Below are 18,254 nucleotides of genomic sequence, written 5' to 3'. Positions count from 1 at the left end.
AAAATACTTACTCTCCCTAAGGGATCGGGGTAGGATTCTGAAAGGCTGTGCTAGCAGTAATGTTTAATTTACTGTCTGGGTTTTTTCTCTCTCTAAAACCCCCCTGATTCCTCTCATTAAAAGTTTATGATACTGCATATATCATAAAAAGATGCTGTCACGATAGAGCATTAAAAATTGCACTAAACTTTCTATATGAATTAAGTGTATAGTTTTGACTTTCCTTTTGGCATTTTTACTTTCTTTTACCTTGTCTTTCCTAATGTCTTTCTTATGTGTCTTTCAAATACAGCTGTTTAATGCAATTGTTCTTGAAAATGTCTTAGATAAAGAGTTTGGATTTGTCACACTGAATTGACTTAGAGGCATCTGTTAACTCATACTTATGGTTGAAAACAACTTCTACTTTAATACTCAGCTTTTTGTGTTTCAGTTTTTCACTTCTGGGACAAAAATTTGCTGGGTCTGGTGTATTCCTAAAAGCTGTTCAGGTTATAAAGGGAAGAAAACCCCAATGAGTTTCTTTTTAATTTAGATATAGTTACAGCAAAAGCGTCTAAATTTTTAAAATGTGAAACTTTACAGAAACATAGTTGCGTCTGTTTTCATAGTAGACAGATAAAGCAGTTTTGATTAAAAACATTGGGAAAGGTCTGAGTGCCTTTGCAACCAAAAGAAATGAGGTCTGAAAAATGCCTTTTCCATCCTAAACAGAAGAAAGTAGCACTTACTCCAATATCCAGATGCTGTCTTGCTGCCCAGGTTTTAAACTTTAATTAATCTAAACCTCACCAAAACTCAAGGTAATCAAATACCTGCTTATGTAAGAACAAAGGAGGAATGATGTAGCAAGTGTGGAACAAGAAACTCTTTCATACTTATGGCAGTGCAAACGCAACAGAGACAGATGCAACTTTGAGTGCATTATACTGTTTTTCTGAACTGTGTGGTAGCATCCTGATGATTAAAGGTATGAAACCAGCTGCTTACAATTGTTGCTCTCCACAGCAGGTCGCCTGGCTCATACTGAACCACACATGCAGGTTTCCTGGAGCTCCCTTTTTGGACCTCTGGAGTTGCCAGAGAGCATCCAGAGCCAGAATTTTGCCTTTTTTTCAGTGAGGCATGTATGGTTGTATTCCCCGACTTCATTGCTGGAAATAGGTCAGGCACATGCTTATTCTTGGGCAACATTTATGATTTTGCTGCTCCTCATGTTCTGGAGCTGTGATTACAGCGTGCTCTGTTTCTGGCACGTTAGGGAGCCCAGAGATAGTAAAAAAATCCACTCAGTCCTCATCGTATCGTCGTTTTGTGTTGGGGAAGTGAAAGTAGTCAGCAATAAGACAAGTTTTGTTGTGTCCCAAACCAAGAGGGTGATGTAAGAAAAATGCTTGGCTGCTGCTTGCGGAGCCTATTTGAGTTTCTAAAAGCATCTTCTGGCAGAAATTTTAAAAACAGGATGTATTTGGCACTAGCAGAGTGTCAGGCACCATTGCTTAGTCTAGCTAGCTAAAAAGTCACAGTTCCTGAGCAGTGTTTTTGGCTGTGCTCTTACAGGATATATTTTGCTACATGAAGTTCCACTGAAATTAAAACTGGAAGTTCAGTACACTAAAAAATACTTTTTTGTAGAGTATGGAGTGTAATGATACTTCTGCATGGCTACAAAGTTTGAAATCATGTGAACTATAGAGTGAATCCTTTAAAATTGAAAGCAGTTTTTATGAAGAAAGGCCTGAGCCTGGCAAAACTTACCTGAGTGAATCACTTGCTATATTGTATTCTCTGCTGGTTTATTGCTTAGCAGAAAGCACTACTAATAATTGCCTCGTTTCAATGAAGTACTGGTAACTAGTGAAAATCATCTAAGGAGTTAAAAAAAAATTAGGCGTTCAGGCTTGACGCTGTATATACCAAGTTTCAGACTTGTTCAATTTGAAATGGTCAAGATATGAAACCATAAAAAATGTGAGTAAATACTCTGCATATCAAGGGTTGTTATGCAATTACATGCTTTCAACATGGTTCTTACTGAGGGAAAACAGTTAGTAGAGAGGGCTGCAAGACATATTCAGTGAATAATTACAAACTTTCATAACTTAGCTACATAAAAATAATAATACACTTGTTCCTTTGCTACTACTAAAATACTAAAATATGTGCATACTTTTTTTTCCCCATAGCAAAGTAATTGACTGTAGATTTGTTAGAAAGTTATCTAAAAAACTTGAAATCCCCTCTGTCCCCACCCCCCAGACTGGCAAATCTCCAAATTATAAACAGCTGAGCTGATTTAAATAAAGTTTTCAGTACCAAGAAAGAAAAAAAAAGTTACATCTGGGCTGACAAAAATAAGCGCCAATTTCAGCCTCATGTGATTTGAAACAACTGTGATATTAAACGCCCAGACCTCAGAACTGGAGTGGAAATAGAGACAGGCTCTTCTCTGCACCGGCCCCTTCAGGATTTGGGATTGTAATGTAGTGGCCATAAGGCTCCAGATGATTAAAGCTTGACTTAGTAGATACATATTTTAGTTATTTAGACCCTATTGGCTCATTCTTCCAAGGATGTACATGAAATTTTCATTGATAACTCCAGCTAGTGCTAGTGGCATTGATCACAGACTGAAACCTTTTTATCTGTGGCTCAGACTCTCCCATGACTAGTCATGTTGACTTACCTTTACTATGCTGATTTAAGAAATTAACTGTGGTATGGTCACGTTAACAGGAGAGCAAAAATTCTCACATTTCTTGAAAGTGCTGGTTGGGTGTGCTTAGCAGAGCATTTGAGCACATGGCTAGATTTTATGGGGGCTGTGGGCCATAGCTGTTGCACAGACTTTGCTGGATTTGAACTCAAGTGCCTGTTTCTATGCAAGACTATCCAGAAAAGCAGCAATATTGGCCTGTATTATTGACTAGTTCAAGTGATGAGTATGCAAAGCCAAACAGACCCATGCAGATGTATCATTACTAACAGTAGAAGTATAATTGCTAATTAACATTTAACAACAAAAAAATTAGATAATTTCTACTGGCCAATAACTTAAAAAACTTGGTGTATGGGAAGTAAAGGCCTAGGTTTTTGTTGTTTTTCTTTTTAAGAAACTGTATTTGTTTAAAATAATAGGATTACAGACATTTCAGGCTTTTAAGAAGGCCCTTCATTTTTTGCTTGCAGACATCAAAATTTCTGAGGTATATTTTGACAAGCAGATCCAATCTGTGGTTAGTAGCATCTGAGAGTCAATCTTTAGTCCAATTCTGCCACAGTCCTGTTTCATGGCAGAATCCATTCTAAAGCTGTGTGTCCGCACTATAAATAGCTGTTTCATAATCAAAATGCTCAACAAAGTAGCAGCATTTAGGATTTTTCAGAGATGTTTTAATTCTTCATTTATTAGTATATGTAAGCAATGCTGAAACACTTTGGTATTGAATAATGAATGTTGATTATCCTGTAAGGTCCTTAAATAATGCAGAAATAAGAGAAAGTATAGGAAGATAAGATGCAACACTTAGAACAGCACAAAAGATGAATTTGCCTATTCTGCATTAAATTTAGGGAAAGATTTTTAGCTGGATTACTTGAAATTTTAAATGGATAAATATTTTTAAGTAGTGAATAAGCAAAGGTGTAGGATTTCAATACATACAGTCACTACTTTGTTTTGTAAGTTGCTGTCAGCTGTAGTCATTGTTCTATTTCACTGGAACTAATAACCAGTTTGAATCAGATCTTTCTTTAGAAAGAAAAAATGACTTGTTTTTGTCAATGTTTTATAGATGTACTAGCTCCATTGCATTCAATGAGGATTTCAGTGTAACTTTACCTTCTGTCCCCTTCATGTGTGTAGAAATGCAGCATACAAACTAGACTGCTCTCTCTACATTTTAACAGTCTTTCATGATTTTATAGAGGGTATTTCCCAAACTTAGGGAACAGAAACAGAAATAAAAGGGTGGAAAGACTGACTCAGATTAAGACTCCACTTGGTTAATATACCACACCAAGGAACCATAGGCCAGCAGGCAAGAAGTAGGAATGGAAACGAACAGTTCTGCAGTTGTAACTGAATCCTGGCCATATACAGTCATTTCCACTTGGAAACTTCTCACCCTCCAAGTGGACCAAATTGGGATTAGACTAGTGAGGCTTTTATTGTACTCTTATGGGAAATACTTCAGCAGCCAGGTGAAGCTGGTCAACGATATCCAGCCACAAAAAGAATTGGGACCTTCACTGTACTTGTAGACGAGCACACTTTCCAGGGCGAGCTGCATTTTATATGCACAACTAGTTAGATGTTTGCTGAAGGACATCAACTACCATTTAGTTCTCCCCTTAGCTAAATTGAGAAAAATGTCATGTATTACTGCAACTGATTTAGGAGACAAAGCAGGGGATGATGTAAGGGCGTGAGAGAGAGATTATCTTGACGACAATCTTGATTTTATTGTATCACTTTAAAATAGCACAACCTGCTGTACAAATGAAATTGTGTTCTTGGTTTAAAAGGGCAATTGTTAGCCTGACTTTGTGCTCACTAGAAACATTTCCCCAATCTTGTTAAATTATTGCGCTCATTTCAGATTTTTATGGCTGTGCAGCTTACCAGCCCTCATTTCTTTACGTTTCATTCATTTTCCTTGTATTGATGATTAATGGAGGATGTCGAATGTTAGAGTGAGCAGGCATCAGCAAATGCAAGATCATAATTAGTTTAGCTGACGAGGGCCTCTGATAGCACTTGCATCTGGATGGAAAAATTACCCTATAGGGAACTGGCTGCTCACCAGGTCTTTTTAGTGATACATTGTGAAACACCCGATGAATCAAATGCCCTTTCAATGCCAAGAAAGTGTTCCAGTCTTGAAGCCAAAATTATGTCTGCAGAAAGCTTTCCATTTGAAATGTATCAGAGTACAATTATAACCATTGTATTTTTTTGGCATGAACACCAGTCTTCTACAGTATGAACTGAAGTTAAATAAATTACTTAGATTTTATGAAACCCTGAAATTTTTACTTATAGTGTTAGTAATTTTTAATTTATAATAAAATTAGTTTTCACCCAGACTGTTTTTGCTGTACTCACTCATTCTTATCTTACATGCTGGAGGTTTCTTACTGATTTTTTTTTCCCTTTGTGAAAAGGGGACAGAGTTAAAATTCAGATTTTCTTTTCAGCAAAAGAGTTCCATTTCCTGCTTATTAGTATTTGGGCCCACAAACACAGCCTGACTTTTGTTTAAATGAGAAGTTTAATGAAATCATTACTCCATAGAAAATATTTAATGAGCAATACTCATAAACATGCCTACTTTTAAATATTCCTGGATCATTATGAAAGCTGATGAATGCACAGCTCACTCTGGTTAAAAATCAGTTCATATTTAGGGAAGTTGTACTCTGCCCTTCTTCGCCTGACTAATACAAAGTAAATAACTCTATCTGTTGATGAGACAGTGTTTTCTGGGGTTTCAAATGAAGGTCAGAAGAAGTCTCATTAAAGGATACTGTACTTTTATTTGTTCGTAGCGGGCTGCAGGAATATATGGTAGCTTATACTGATTTCAGAAGTAAGCAGAAAAGACTGGAACCGAATATCATGTATTCAATATAATCTCTGTTAAAGGAATTAGTATGACACAGGTACAAACAATTAATTGAACTGGTGGTGTTTCAGAATTCTTATTACAAATCACACTTTTAAATAAAGCAAACTAAAAATAAATAATCTGTTGTGAAACCAGGAGGAGTTTACAGAATGTTCTGTCAGCTTTCAAGGGTTTTTTTCTGAATTTGCTGTTTAGAAACCATCATTAAATGCACAAAACCTGAAGTTCAAAAAGTTAAAGTTGTTATTCTGAAAAGGCTTTGGTGTTTCACACACCTCATCCATCACTCCGGGGTTAATTATAATGAAAATCAGTGGTGCCTATTAAGCACAATTGAACCTGACCTCATTATGGGCAGTGTGGTTTTATACTGTCATTGTTGCCAGTCTAGAGACAAAACTCCTGTGTTGATTTGTCCTAACTCCACAGCTCATGTGACTCACCTCTGACCTGGGTTTTTTCCCTTTTTCTTCCCTATTTCAGAGACGTAGAGGCTCGGGTGTTTTCTGTGCCAATTGCCTGACCACAAAGACCTCTCTCTGGCGAAAGAATGCAAATGGTGGATATGTATGCAACGCGTGTGGCCTCTACCAGAAGCTTCACTCGGTAGGAAGAACTTACTGGTTTGTGCAGTAGAAAAAAGAGCTACACAGCTAAGCAGGGCAGCTGTGGTCTTGTCTGGTTGTGTGATTAGTACCACTCCCTGGCCTGCAGTTAATTTCCTAACAGGGTTTTGCAGAATGGTCACTTTGGGATCAGATGTGATTCATTATGAAACAGGCTGGGATGCTGTGAGTAGATGTGTTTGAGATCACCAGTGATGCATTTAATTATTTTGATACAAGATAAGGGGAAAATTATTTCTTTTCCGGGAATTCATTTTAAAGGCATATGATATATTGTGATGAAAGCTGTTTAAATTCAAGAGTCCTCATAATAAAAACCAAAATTCTTGAAATTAGACATCACATCTATATCAAAATATCTCTTGAAACAGTTTTTGTATACTTTGACATCTCTTACCCCCTTTATTCTTGATAGTAAATTTCTTGGAGATATGGGGTGCTGAGGTATTGTGGTCTTTTTTCTACAGTTCTTATACTCTGCTGGAAGATAAATAACTCAACCAGAAAGCAAATCACTTGCAGGCATTTGTCACTTGGTGAGGGGAAGATTCACCATCCCTCAGGATCAGTCAGGGAATAAGTAATAATCATGGTCTCTCTATGTTGTTTTTCATCTTATTGACACTTGACTTGATCCTGAAAGATGTTGAATGCTCCGGTCCAGGTCCAGGAAAGCCATGCTTAAGTGTTTCCTTGGATCAGTGCCAAAATGCTTGGAATCTTTTAGGTTAAGACCCACTGGTTAAATATTACCCTTGCTGTCTTTAATGGACACACATAGGAGAGTCAGGTGACTAACTAATTAATTTTTACAACATTCCCATGAAATTAAAAAGTGTTACTATTTTTCAGAAATGGAAACCAAGGTAGTCTTTGGGAGTTTGCCAGGGCAATGTAGCAGTTCAGGCTTAAAGCCTAACTCAGAAATAAATGTGGTGACTGAGAGTGTGCAATTTTTAAAAAGTTTTTCAGAAATTAAATTTGAGCCATAAGCTTCTCAGTGGTCTTGTCTACTGCCCATACAATAATCTGTTTATGGAAGATCCTGCTGAACCAGCCTACTTAATAAAACAAAAAAAAATTCCAATTTTCAAAAGCAGTATGACCATCACCAGTCTGAAGGGTTGGCTCTGTCCACCATGTGTACCATATTGGGGTCACTAACTGTTTTTAAGGCCCAGAACAGCCCAGTCAGGTCAATAGCATCTAAGAAGATGGACCCTGGTCAGCATCTTGGCTGGGTCTTGCTCCAGGTATCATCTTCCTGGACACCTCTCAAAGTTGTAGATAAAATATCTAATTTAAGGAAATTGATTGGTGGTGAGCATCCACAAAGATTTTAAGAACAGTTTGGCTTTTTAATTTGACATTTGAGTCTGGTTATTTGTAGAACTTCCATTTGCAGACTCCATTTTCCCTTTTTTAAGTATACTTTCCTCAGCTGTATGTTGGACCTTACCATGATTATTAGCAAAGCTTTTTGAATAGATAAAAGCTACAAGAATCAGTTTTGAATTCAAGTACAGCTGGGATCATCCTTATGAACCAGTAGGAATGAACTAGTGAACTTCCAGCAATATTCATTAGAAATACAATGTCGAAGTTTATTTTATGCATCTCAAAAGCAAGAAGCTGGCAGTATCTCTAAGCTCCACTGTTTAAGCATGGCAATAAGCTGTTATTCAGTGGACATTTGACATTCATATCTTAAATTGAACTTTGACCAAACAAACACAAAAAATTTAATTAAGCCTTACTCTGCTGTGGTATGATAGCAACTCCTTTATAAGTAGGAGTCTGCAATAATCCAACAAATCTCTCCTTTGGGATGCCTTTTGAGACAGTCCCATGCAAAGGGGTGCTCTTTAGACTGACACCAGAAAGATGAAAGTTTCTTTTATCTGTCTGCCTGTCTGTTCATGAAGAATTGCAGTAAGTATTTGTGTATGGTTTTAAATTCAGGGGTCTAGGGTGATGCAGTTACTAGGGAAATGTCCAAAACTATAAAAATTCAAGTGAATAGAATTACCGTCGGTAAGACCCCTGTTCATCTAAATTATGCTACACCACTGAGTGAAACTCACCTGCAGTAGTTACCACATTTTTTAGCTTCCTTTTGATTGGATTATTACTGTCTAGAGCTACCATCCTCATTAACTCAAGCCTAAGGTCCTTTTTTCACTTTTTTTTAATAAGAAGAAAAATCTGTGATCTATCAGATACTACTAGGTGGCAGTGACTGACAAATGTTAACATGGTAGTGATTTCTGCTATAAGTTAAATTTCTATTTCTATGATATCCTTGAATAATTTTTCAATGTGTTTTCAAAAATATTCCACCTGTATAAGGGATAATCTACATTAACCTTGCACATTTTTCACATTTATTTCATTTAATGCAAACAACTGTGTTAAGAAGCATGTAATAATAATCCAAGAGTCTATTATTAAAATAGTGAAAAAAATGCATCTTGCTGCTAACACATACACAATATTCACAATTGCTGTCTTTCCAGAGTCATGAATTTGACCATTATTATTATGGTGCTGTACCTCATTTTTTAATAGCTCTGACTTGGTCATGGAATGCTACGTTTTGTTCCATGGTGATTCCTTGACAACATCCTTGGACTAATTCATTGAAGAATTGTAGCATATTTTCTAGGATTAGTCTAGAGGAGGCTTTACTTTCCCATGGCATTTAAGAAATCTAATCACAATAATTTAATGAACTATTTGTTGAATTTGGTGTTTTAATTTTTTAAGTTACTCATATAATTGGAGTAGGGAGATTGCCGGTTGATACAGAGATAGCAGAAGTATTTGTGATCATCCTCAATGTATTATGTCTAACATATAATTAGGGCTCTGACACAGGCCATTTTAAAAGTAAGGTTCTGGTAGGGTTTCCACTATATTCTAAATTTAATGCCCCACTGAAAATCAATAAGTTATCTTAAACTTTTCTATTTGCCTTGGTTGTAACCAAATACATTTTTATCTGCACCTTACTACTATGAATAAGGAAAATGAGTAGACTTACACCACTAAAGAGTACATTTTAATCATCTAAAGTCTGGTTTAATCAGATGAATACAGTTATTGGCAAGCTGAAGCATTTTAAAGTTAAACCTACAATAATTTTGAATAGCCAGAGCCTCAAGTAAGTGTGTGAGGGTCCCTAATCTCAGGCAGGAAGACGTTTCTTTCAACTACTTCCATAATCAGACTTCATACCTGTAGCATGAAGAGTAAGACTAAAATGATTTCCAACATATTGGAGGGTTATCTGGAAGCAATATAAAAACGGTTTGTAGTGTATAAATAAACGTTTGATAAGAGCAACAACATTATGGTAAGATCTCACACAGCATCTCAGTTACAATTGTCATAAAAAGGCGAGGAAATTACACAGACCTTATAATAAAGAGTATATGCCTGTGCATAGTAATTGGCTATTGATTCTGCAGACTCTAATCTTTATCTGAATAGAATTTACATAGAAAATATTGTAATTTTTTCTAACATGATTTTGTCTCGATTTTGTCTCAACTTTGCTCTGTGTGAGGAAGCTGGTTCAGGTGCTGTTTTTCTGCCAAGTTTAAATTTCTCTTATTAAAAATCTAAATCAAAGTATGTATATGAGTCAGCATTTTAATAGAAAGTAAAGTCTTAAAAAATAGCTGCACTGTCTAAAATGTAGTTAACCATTAAGAATAATCCAACTGCAGGAAAATAAATAAGTGAAAGGAGAGAAATATGGCAAGTCAAGAGAGAAACTAAATCTCTACAAATAATAAATGGGTGCTCTTCCAGCTATGGATGTTTTCATAATAGCTTGAAGTTATGAATATATTGAAAATTTAGTTACATTCAAGGTACAAATTACTTTGGATATTGACTGCAAGCCAAAATTAAAGCTGCTTTTTAAAACAATGTTAAAATTTCTAAATAAACATATAAGTGGAATACTGGAAGGGGGGGCACTTTTCTGGCTTACAACCAAGACAGGATTATATGTGCCTTTGGGAAGAAGAATGTCACCTGCCAACACACCAAACAGGATGACTTTTAGGTAGGTTTTGTTGCTCTAACATCTGCCCAGTAGAGAAACATACTGATGGTGCAGCACTATTTTTCATTCAGATACTATTGCTTTTCTCTCAGAGAGCTTTTAAAGGAAGCCTGACTGCCGTCCTTTTTTAGAGTATTTTTTTGTTTTCCACATAAAGGTATTTTCTTCTCTAAACAGGCCACTAAACATGAGCTGGTGTGGGGTAGTAGCAAATTGAAACAGAAGTCCTGACTTGTTTCTTCCCTCTGCCTCTTTGTGATGCTTATTTCTTTACAGATCCCTTTTGCCCTGCCTTCTGGGGATGCCTTCTCTTCCTAATGACTTAGTAGCACAACTTCAGTAGCACTTAGAAGGCAATGCAGTGGGGGTGAAGGAGGGGGAGTTGATACCAAAGCAGAGGTAGACCTTTTGGTGCATAGTTTTCCTAGGCTTTCTTCTCCATCTTTCTTAGTCCCTTTCCAGCCACCATCATCCCCCTCACCACACAGTGGACCTGCAGCCCTTTTGCTAGGTGACAGCAATGGTGGTCAGCAAGCCCTGTGTGTGCTTGTGTTCTCTGTCCGTGTCAGAGTGGGGTGAGTATCAAGGTAAGTGTTGCTCAGTTCTTGTCCCAGTGGGACCTGTGCAAACCCCTGCCCGAGAGAAGCTCTGGTGGCATGGTGCATAGAACAACACTAGTGCGTAGGGCCTTGCATCTCCCACCTCACCCCCAGCTCTCAGCACACACTTTCAACACATCTCCCCCAGAATTTTTTAGGACTAAGAGGTAATAAATAAATGGTTTGACAGCTTGGATACCTCATGTCTTTTTAAGTAAACCTGTACAGGATGTCTAAGACAGTTGACTCAAGTTGTTAAAACAAGGTATTTTATAGTTTGCTTTCTGTATGAGAGGCCATGAACCAGCATTTGGGTTGAAATTTGGTCATTCCTGCAACACTGTTGTAATATAACTCTTCACAAAAGAAAAGATAAATTTGCATGAGTATGGTCTCACAGATTTGTTTAATGTGTCTTTCTTTTTTCCTTTTGTTCATTCTCTGTGTGTTCCATGCAGACTCCCAGGCCTTTAAACATCATTAAACAGAACAATGGTGAACAGATCATTAGGAGAAGAACAAGAAAGCGCCTTAACCCGGAGGCACTTCAGGCTGAGCAGCTAAACAAACAGCAGAGGGGTAGCAGTGAGGAGCAAGTCAATGGAAGCCCCTTAGAGAGGAGGTCAGAGGATCATTTACCTGAAGGTCACCAGAGAGAAATTCAGCTTCCCAGCCTCAGTAAATATGAGGCCCCAGGTTCATTGACTAAAAGCCATTCTGCTCAGCAACCAATATTGGTCAGCCAAACTCTGGATATTCACAAAAGGATGCAACCTTTGCACATTCAGATAAAAAGTCCTCAGGAAAGTACTGGAGACCCAGGAAACAGTTCATCGATATCAGAAGGGAAAGGAAGCTCAGAGAGAGGCAGCCCGATAGAAAAATACATGAGACCTGCAAAACACCCAAACTATTCCCCACCTGGAAGCCCTATTGAAAAATACCAGTACCCACTTTTTGGACTTCCATTTGTACACAATGACTTTCAGAGTGAGGCTGACTGGCTGAGATTCTGGAGTAAATATAAGCTGTCTGTTCCTGGGAATCCACACTACTTGAGTCATGTGCCTGGCCTACCAAATCCTTGCCAAAACTATGTGCCTTATCCCACCTTTAATCTGCCTCCTCATTTTTCAGCTGTTGGATCAGATAATGACATTCCTCTAGATTTGGCGATAAAGCATTCCAGACCTGGGCCAACTGCAAATGGTTCCTCCAAGGAAAAGAGTAAGGCACCACCAAATGTAAAAAATGAAGGTCCCTTGAATGTAGTAAAAACAGAGAAAGTTGATAGAAGTACTCAAGATGAACTTTCTACCAAGTGTGTGCACTGTGGCATTGTCTTTCTGGATGAAGTGATGTATGCATTGCATATGAGTTGCCATGGTGACAGTGGACCTTTCCAGTGCAGCATATGCCAGCATCTTTGCACGGACAAGTATGACTTCACAACTCACATCCAGAGGGGCCTACACAGGAACAATGCACAAGCTGAAAAGAATGGAAAACCTAAAGAGTAAACCTTAGCACTTAGCACAATTATACGGAAATAGGTTTCCTTGATGGGAATTCAATAGCTTGTAATGTCTTGTGAAGACCTATAAAGCACTTCATATAGAGAGCATGCCTTATCCAATATTAAATCCCTTGTTATTTTCTTTTTTTTTCTTTATTTTTTTCCTTTTTTTTCCTTTTTTTTTCTTTTTTTTTTTCCTTTTAAATGAGTGGGTTACCAAGAAAAAAGAACAGTTGGATGGTGGCCAGAAGGGGAGGAAGATAATTCAGTGGGACACGGCCCACCAAAGCTAGCCAGAATGCAGTGAATCATGCCGAATAACCTTGAGAAAATTTTACTGGACAATTAATACCTTTGCTGTTGTGTAAGAGACATAACTGCAAGAGTGCAAAGATGTGTGTATGTATATACTGCTGCAGGGGTGTAGTGAACATATGCACATTGTATATAAGAACTAGACATGTTAAATATACAGATGTTAAAAGGTCATTTTCTTTAATTTGGGCAAATTTCTGCCCTACAACATGCCTTAGGATCACCTTGTCCTCAGAGCTTTGGCAGCAATGTCATCTAGGTGTTTCTCAGACTCAGCTGATTTTTAGCTACCATTTTATCACTACATTCTTTCTGGCACACTTTAGTCTAGGAGAACCATTTTGTGCAAGTGAAGTCTCTAATACACAAGCCACACTCCAGGTTTAATTTGCATAGAACAAGGTAACCTGCTGTATTTTATTTTAATATATTTTTAATATATTACATTTCTAAACCTGAAGTCTAAGGTAACTTCTCCACAGGCTTAACATTGCTATACGTACCAGTCAATCCCTTCAGTAGACTTATACCAGCTTTTGCTAAGTAGCATTAAATGTCTTCATAGTACTTTTTAATACTTAAAGCTTTTTAAAAACTATCCATGAAGGGAAAGCTCCTCAGCATAACTGCTCAGGGAAATAGGGCTAAATAACTAAATATTAAATAATTGGTTAAAGGTGCTGTTAGACGAGCCTCCATGCTTGCTACAAGGGTGTACAAGAACTGACTTTAATCATTTTCATTATAGTGTCCCAACCAGTAGTTTATTATTTTGCCACAGGGATGTAGAAGATATTACAAGCTACTGGATGCACTGTCAGATTAACTTATTTCATTAAAGAAGTTGGGAGAACAAATAGAAAAAAACCTTATTTTTCTAGTAAATATTAATGTATTACATTTCAAATAATGGTGCCTGACATATTGAATAATTATTTTCTACAGTGTACGTATGCAACAAAGATATTCCATCATGCATTAGAGTCAGTTCTGGCTCTGCCTCGCTGTTTACATTTGCAAATGTAGCAAACAAGGTAATGAAGCAACTATTTCTATTGCAGTAGGTATCTTTTTTTCTGTGTGTGTGCATTAAAGTTGTAAACGATAACATGAAATGAATGAAATTTGTTGATATTAATGGTATGAAAAACAAGAAGGAAATGAAAATATTTTTATGCCTACTTAGGAAAAAAGGGTAGCACTATTCATTCCAAGTACTTTTGTATTCTTAAGCTCTTAACTCACATTGTTATGCTTAAAATGATAAACATATATCCTCTTTTTATTGCTTTGTCTGTGTTTCAGAAGAAACATTTCAGAAATTATTTTGATAAGTGCTGTTTGACTATGCAGCACTGATATTTTATTGCATTCTGTAGTAGCATTGCACTCCATTTTTACAATATTATGCAGCTGCTTTTTTGTTTTGTTTGGGTTTGTTTCTTTTTCGCAGTGCAGGGTCTTAGTTCCTTATGGTTGGATGGCAGGTGTAGCTCAACTGGTTCATGAATGTTGCAGCGAATGAAGTTTAAAATGTCTTTCTGATATTATGTTGTCTTTTATTTCTCCATTCATGCATTTTATTTTTTAAAATGTTCTATAAAAATATCTCTGGACTAAGTCCTCACTTGAGATTATATGTAAAGGGTCCTATTCTGATCTCACTTACATGCCACCTTTCTCAGATTTTCATGTAATTGAGCTAAAGCATCATAAAAAAAAAAAAAAAAGTTCTTGTATTTAACTTACATGAATTGCACCACTCTCCCTTCTAGTATTTGGTGCACTTATTAAGATACTTAACCAGATAAACAGGGAGGTGGAAAATAAAAGGAGAGGTGATAGTAAATGTCTTATAGGGGTTGGCAAAAGGAAAACCAGGAGGGAACTGGCCTAAACATTTAGCACTTTGATAAGTCTTTTGAGAACTAATGTGCCTAAAGCAGGTGGCAACAAACATCACCAAGCGTGAGAGGCACTTACACAGTTGATCACCAAAGGTCTCGCTGACCTTGGCAGTATTTAGGTGTTATATTTTCACAGAGGTGAAACATTATTGCACAGTTTCTCTGATTTTTTAGGCACAGACAGGCTATTGTTCAGCATTAGGCTGCATTCCTTCCTGCTCCACCCATTGCTTCTTTAGTGGTGAGCAGCATATGGAACGTCCCGCTCAATCTGCTCGTGGTTGAGTTCTGTAACCCTTCAGTAGTGTTCTAGGTTAGCAAAGGATGTTGGGCCACATTCTTCTTCTTCTATTTTTTAGATGAATCTCCAGCTTGATACCAGTGACAAAGTCTGGTTATGTTTTTATTATTGTTCTCCAATAATAAGTTCTGACTTGGTTTTTGTGGATTTATTTTTGTTGGGTATTTTCTGTTTCTTTTTTTTTTCTGTGGGGACTGAAATAGATTGCCCTCGTTTCTTTATGTCAGGGTCCAGTGTGTGTCCTTTCCAGCTTTTCCAAGCAAGATGTTATACTCACTAAGCAGTGATTTTTATCGGCTTCAAAGGTAGCTGCCTGCCGATTTTCAGTAGTTACTGGTTTGACTTAGTTCACTTAAGACCTACCAGTTCCTCTGGCTTCTTCATTGATAGAAGCTGCATCTTCATGGCAAAATATTTAGGAGGGACATGTGCATTGTAAGACTTGAGCACTACCCTGAACTTCATAACACTTCTCGCTAAACTCAGAAGCAGAGGCAAATTACAGGAAATACACATATCAGGGTTTGGGGATGAGGAGAAATGAAATCTTATGAGTGCAAAGAACAAGACAGAGTTCTGAATGTTACTATTGCACACCTAGATGGTGCAAATAAAATTTGAAAAAAAGTTCATTGTTCTTGCCATGACATATTGAGATGTTCTAAGATTTCTGCTTTTTAAGAAATGGGATTTTGCCGTAGCCTGTTCTCTTTGATTTGGGTAGGGGGAGCACAATTTTGTTTCTTAACAAAAGAGAGGTAACTCCATCCATCTTCCAGACCCCCTCACAATGGATACTAATTAAAAGAAAAACAAATCCTGACACTGGAAAAGAATAATCTTAATAATAATAATAAATTAATAATCTTAATCTTTAATAACTTTCAGATGGAAACCAATGTTAGCACACACAAGTAATTACTGCACCCACTGTGTTTCAGTCAACTTACAGCACTAAAAATTGAACTTTCAAACAATCAGTCTTTGTTCTCAATTTGTCAGTGGCTTCAAGGTGGTGAACTTCTCTTACTGAAGGAACGGTAGTTTAAGATCTTAAAACGTATCTCAAGTTGGACCACAAAATAAGTAGATGTTTCAAAACTAGAGGGTTTGTGGTGCCTGTCACTAATCAGATTGCAGAACAGGCACATTGTTTCCAGTAACTCTCCATACAGATGGAGCCATTGTGTGACATTATCTGCAAAACAGATTGTCTCTAAACTGTCACTTTGTGGCTGCTGCCCCCTCAGTGCTGCAGGAGATGAAGATGTTCCAGAGCACAGTTTTGTGTTCAGGTGCTAAACTCAGAGTGCTTTCCAGGAGAAGTTTTGCACCTAATTGCCACCGTGCTGATGAAACTCCTCCCTTAATTTTTCATGGACCATTCAGAAAGGGGGAAAGACACTGGATGCACATATCTTGGTTTTGCCTTAAAAAAGGCACTGTTGTCTATTGTGACAGTTTTTAAGAGAGAGAAAATTGAGACACCTCAAAAAGTTGAGACACACTGTGAGCAATAGATTATTTTTGTAGTTAGAGGGGCAGCAGGACAAGTGACTATGCTAACTGTATACAGTGCTGAAACATAGTGATTGTGCAATGGGAAAAACTGATTTGGCAACTGTGGATTAGTACTCAGTTCAGGGACAGACTTTCGAGTCCACCCTTGGACTGGACACTGTTGTTTTGTACTTGTAACTACTTGCTTTATGTGCTAAGGATGTTGTCTACCATCTGCTTTTTGCCCAGTATGTCTCAATATATTCTCATTTTTGCTCCTGTATTGATTTTTCTTGGCTGACTTAACATGCTAATTCCTAATACTGGTCAGGGAAAGCCAAGGAGATTAGAAGGTCGCTTCTGTGCAGCCAGAAGTGTAGATATATTTCCTTCTGCTTCTGTGGAGACAGTTATGCTTGGCAAAGAGCAGTGAGCAATTTGTCAGCATATCCCATATGTGATAGATAAGTGAGAAATCCCTTCTAAACTTTTCTCTAAAGTTAAGATGGGCCAAGTAAAATTATTTACTTAATTTTCTCACCTCAGAATAGGATTCCTGCGTACCTTCTTCCTCACAATTTTTATTTCATTCAGCCAGCTCTGGAGAGTTGGCAGTTGGTAAGATGCTACCTGTATAGTAATCACACACGCCCCAATTTACTTTAGGAGGATAAAAGACAATAATGAAATGGCTGACAGCCAGATAAATACCAGTTTCATTTGATTCTTTGTTACACTTAGTAAAATTCCTTTACTAGGCGAGCAAAATTACAATTAGTAAAGTAAAAACATTGTAACAGCTACCACAAGTTTCCATTCCTATCATTTTGGCCTCTGAGCTCTGTGTAGGAGAACAGGAGAAAAGGAAACATCTCAAAATGTCATTGTAAATTTAGCTTATAGAAAATTCACCAGCAGGAAAAGGAAAAAAAAAAGAAAAAAAAAAGTACTTCGTAAAGAATGACTTCATGTTGCTAAAAACCATCATTAAACTTGTAGCCCTGATCTAGAATGCTGGCTCTTAATGTTTTGTCCTTACAACACATGGATGTGTTTTTTGTTCTGTTTTGTTTTGGGTTTTTTTGTTTTGTTTTGTTTTTTGGTTTTCATAGTGCATGTTCATTTCTACTCACAAACATGTTCTTGGTGTATTTCTTATGCAAACAATCTTCAGGCAGCAAAGATGTCTGTTACATCTAAACTTGAATAATAAAGTTTTACCACCAGTTATAAATCAGATTCGTGTCATTGTTTCTGGGAAGAATGTAATGTCAGTGTCCTTACACCATAGTGGGGCTGGGGAGGAGAGCAGTCTGGAGTCGAGCTGTTCTGGAAGCAGGATGGTACCTGACAGCATCTCTGAGTAATGCCTGGTGATTATGGCTGAAAGGCAATGTCAGTGTTGCTCAAATGGGAAAGGCATGAAAAGGGAAGAGCTCCTTCAGAAACACATTAGCCCTGTCACAGTCCTTCTGTGCTAAGGGCTCTAGATGTGATCCAAATCTCATTCAAGTTAATGACAGGATTTGAGTAAAAGTCTCTTTCAGTGGGGTTTAAACCTTTTTCAGTACTCCGTCATCCAGGAATTACCAGTTTTATTCTCCTGCCCCAAAGTGGAGGAAATACTGGAATAATTTTGAGAAATTTTGTAAGAAAGGCTGATACTGAAATGTGAACAGTACCCAGGGTCACCAGTTCTACTCCTCATACAAAGTTCATGGTGGTCTTGAAATAATTCCTGTTACCCAGGACCATGGTTTCACATCATGCCCACAGCTCTTCCAA

At 37.4% G+C, this 18,254-nt stretch overlaps 1 protein-coding gene across 9 annotated transcripts in view; it reads left to right on the top strand.

Annotated features, from left to right (window-relative positions):
- Positions 1 to 15,786, top strand: part of TRPS1 (transcriptional repressor GATA binding 1) — a 212,529-nt gene extending 196,743 nt beyond the window's left edge. For all 9 annotated transcript variants that reach the window (XM_032131876.1, XM_032131820.1, XM_032131865.1 and 6 more), the window contains 2 exons: positions 6,114 to 6,236; positions 11,389 to 15,786. In XM_032131876.1, the coding sequence (XP_031987767.1) occupies positions 6,114 to 6,236; positions 11,389 to 12,450 (1,185 nt within the window). In that variant the 3' untranslated portion in view covers positions 12,451 to 15,786. The remainder of the gene's footprint in view (positions 1 to 6,113; positions 6,237 to 11,388) is intronic.
- The last annotated feature ends 2,468 nt before the right edge of the window (positions 15,787 to 18,254 follow it).

Source organism: Corvus moneduloides, chromosome 1, assembly GCF_009650955.1.
Source record: "Corvus moneduloides isolate bCorMon1 chromosome 1, bCorMon1.pri, whole genome shotgun sequence".
Classification (NCBI taxonomy): Eukaryota; Metazoa; Chordata; class Aves; order Passeriformes; family Corvidae; genus Corvus; species Corvus moneduloides.
This window is presented reverse-complemented; position numbering and strand designations above follow the sequence as displayed.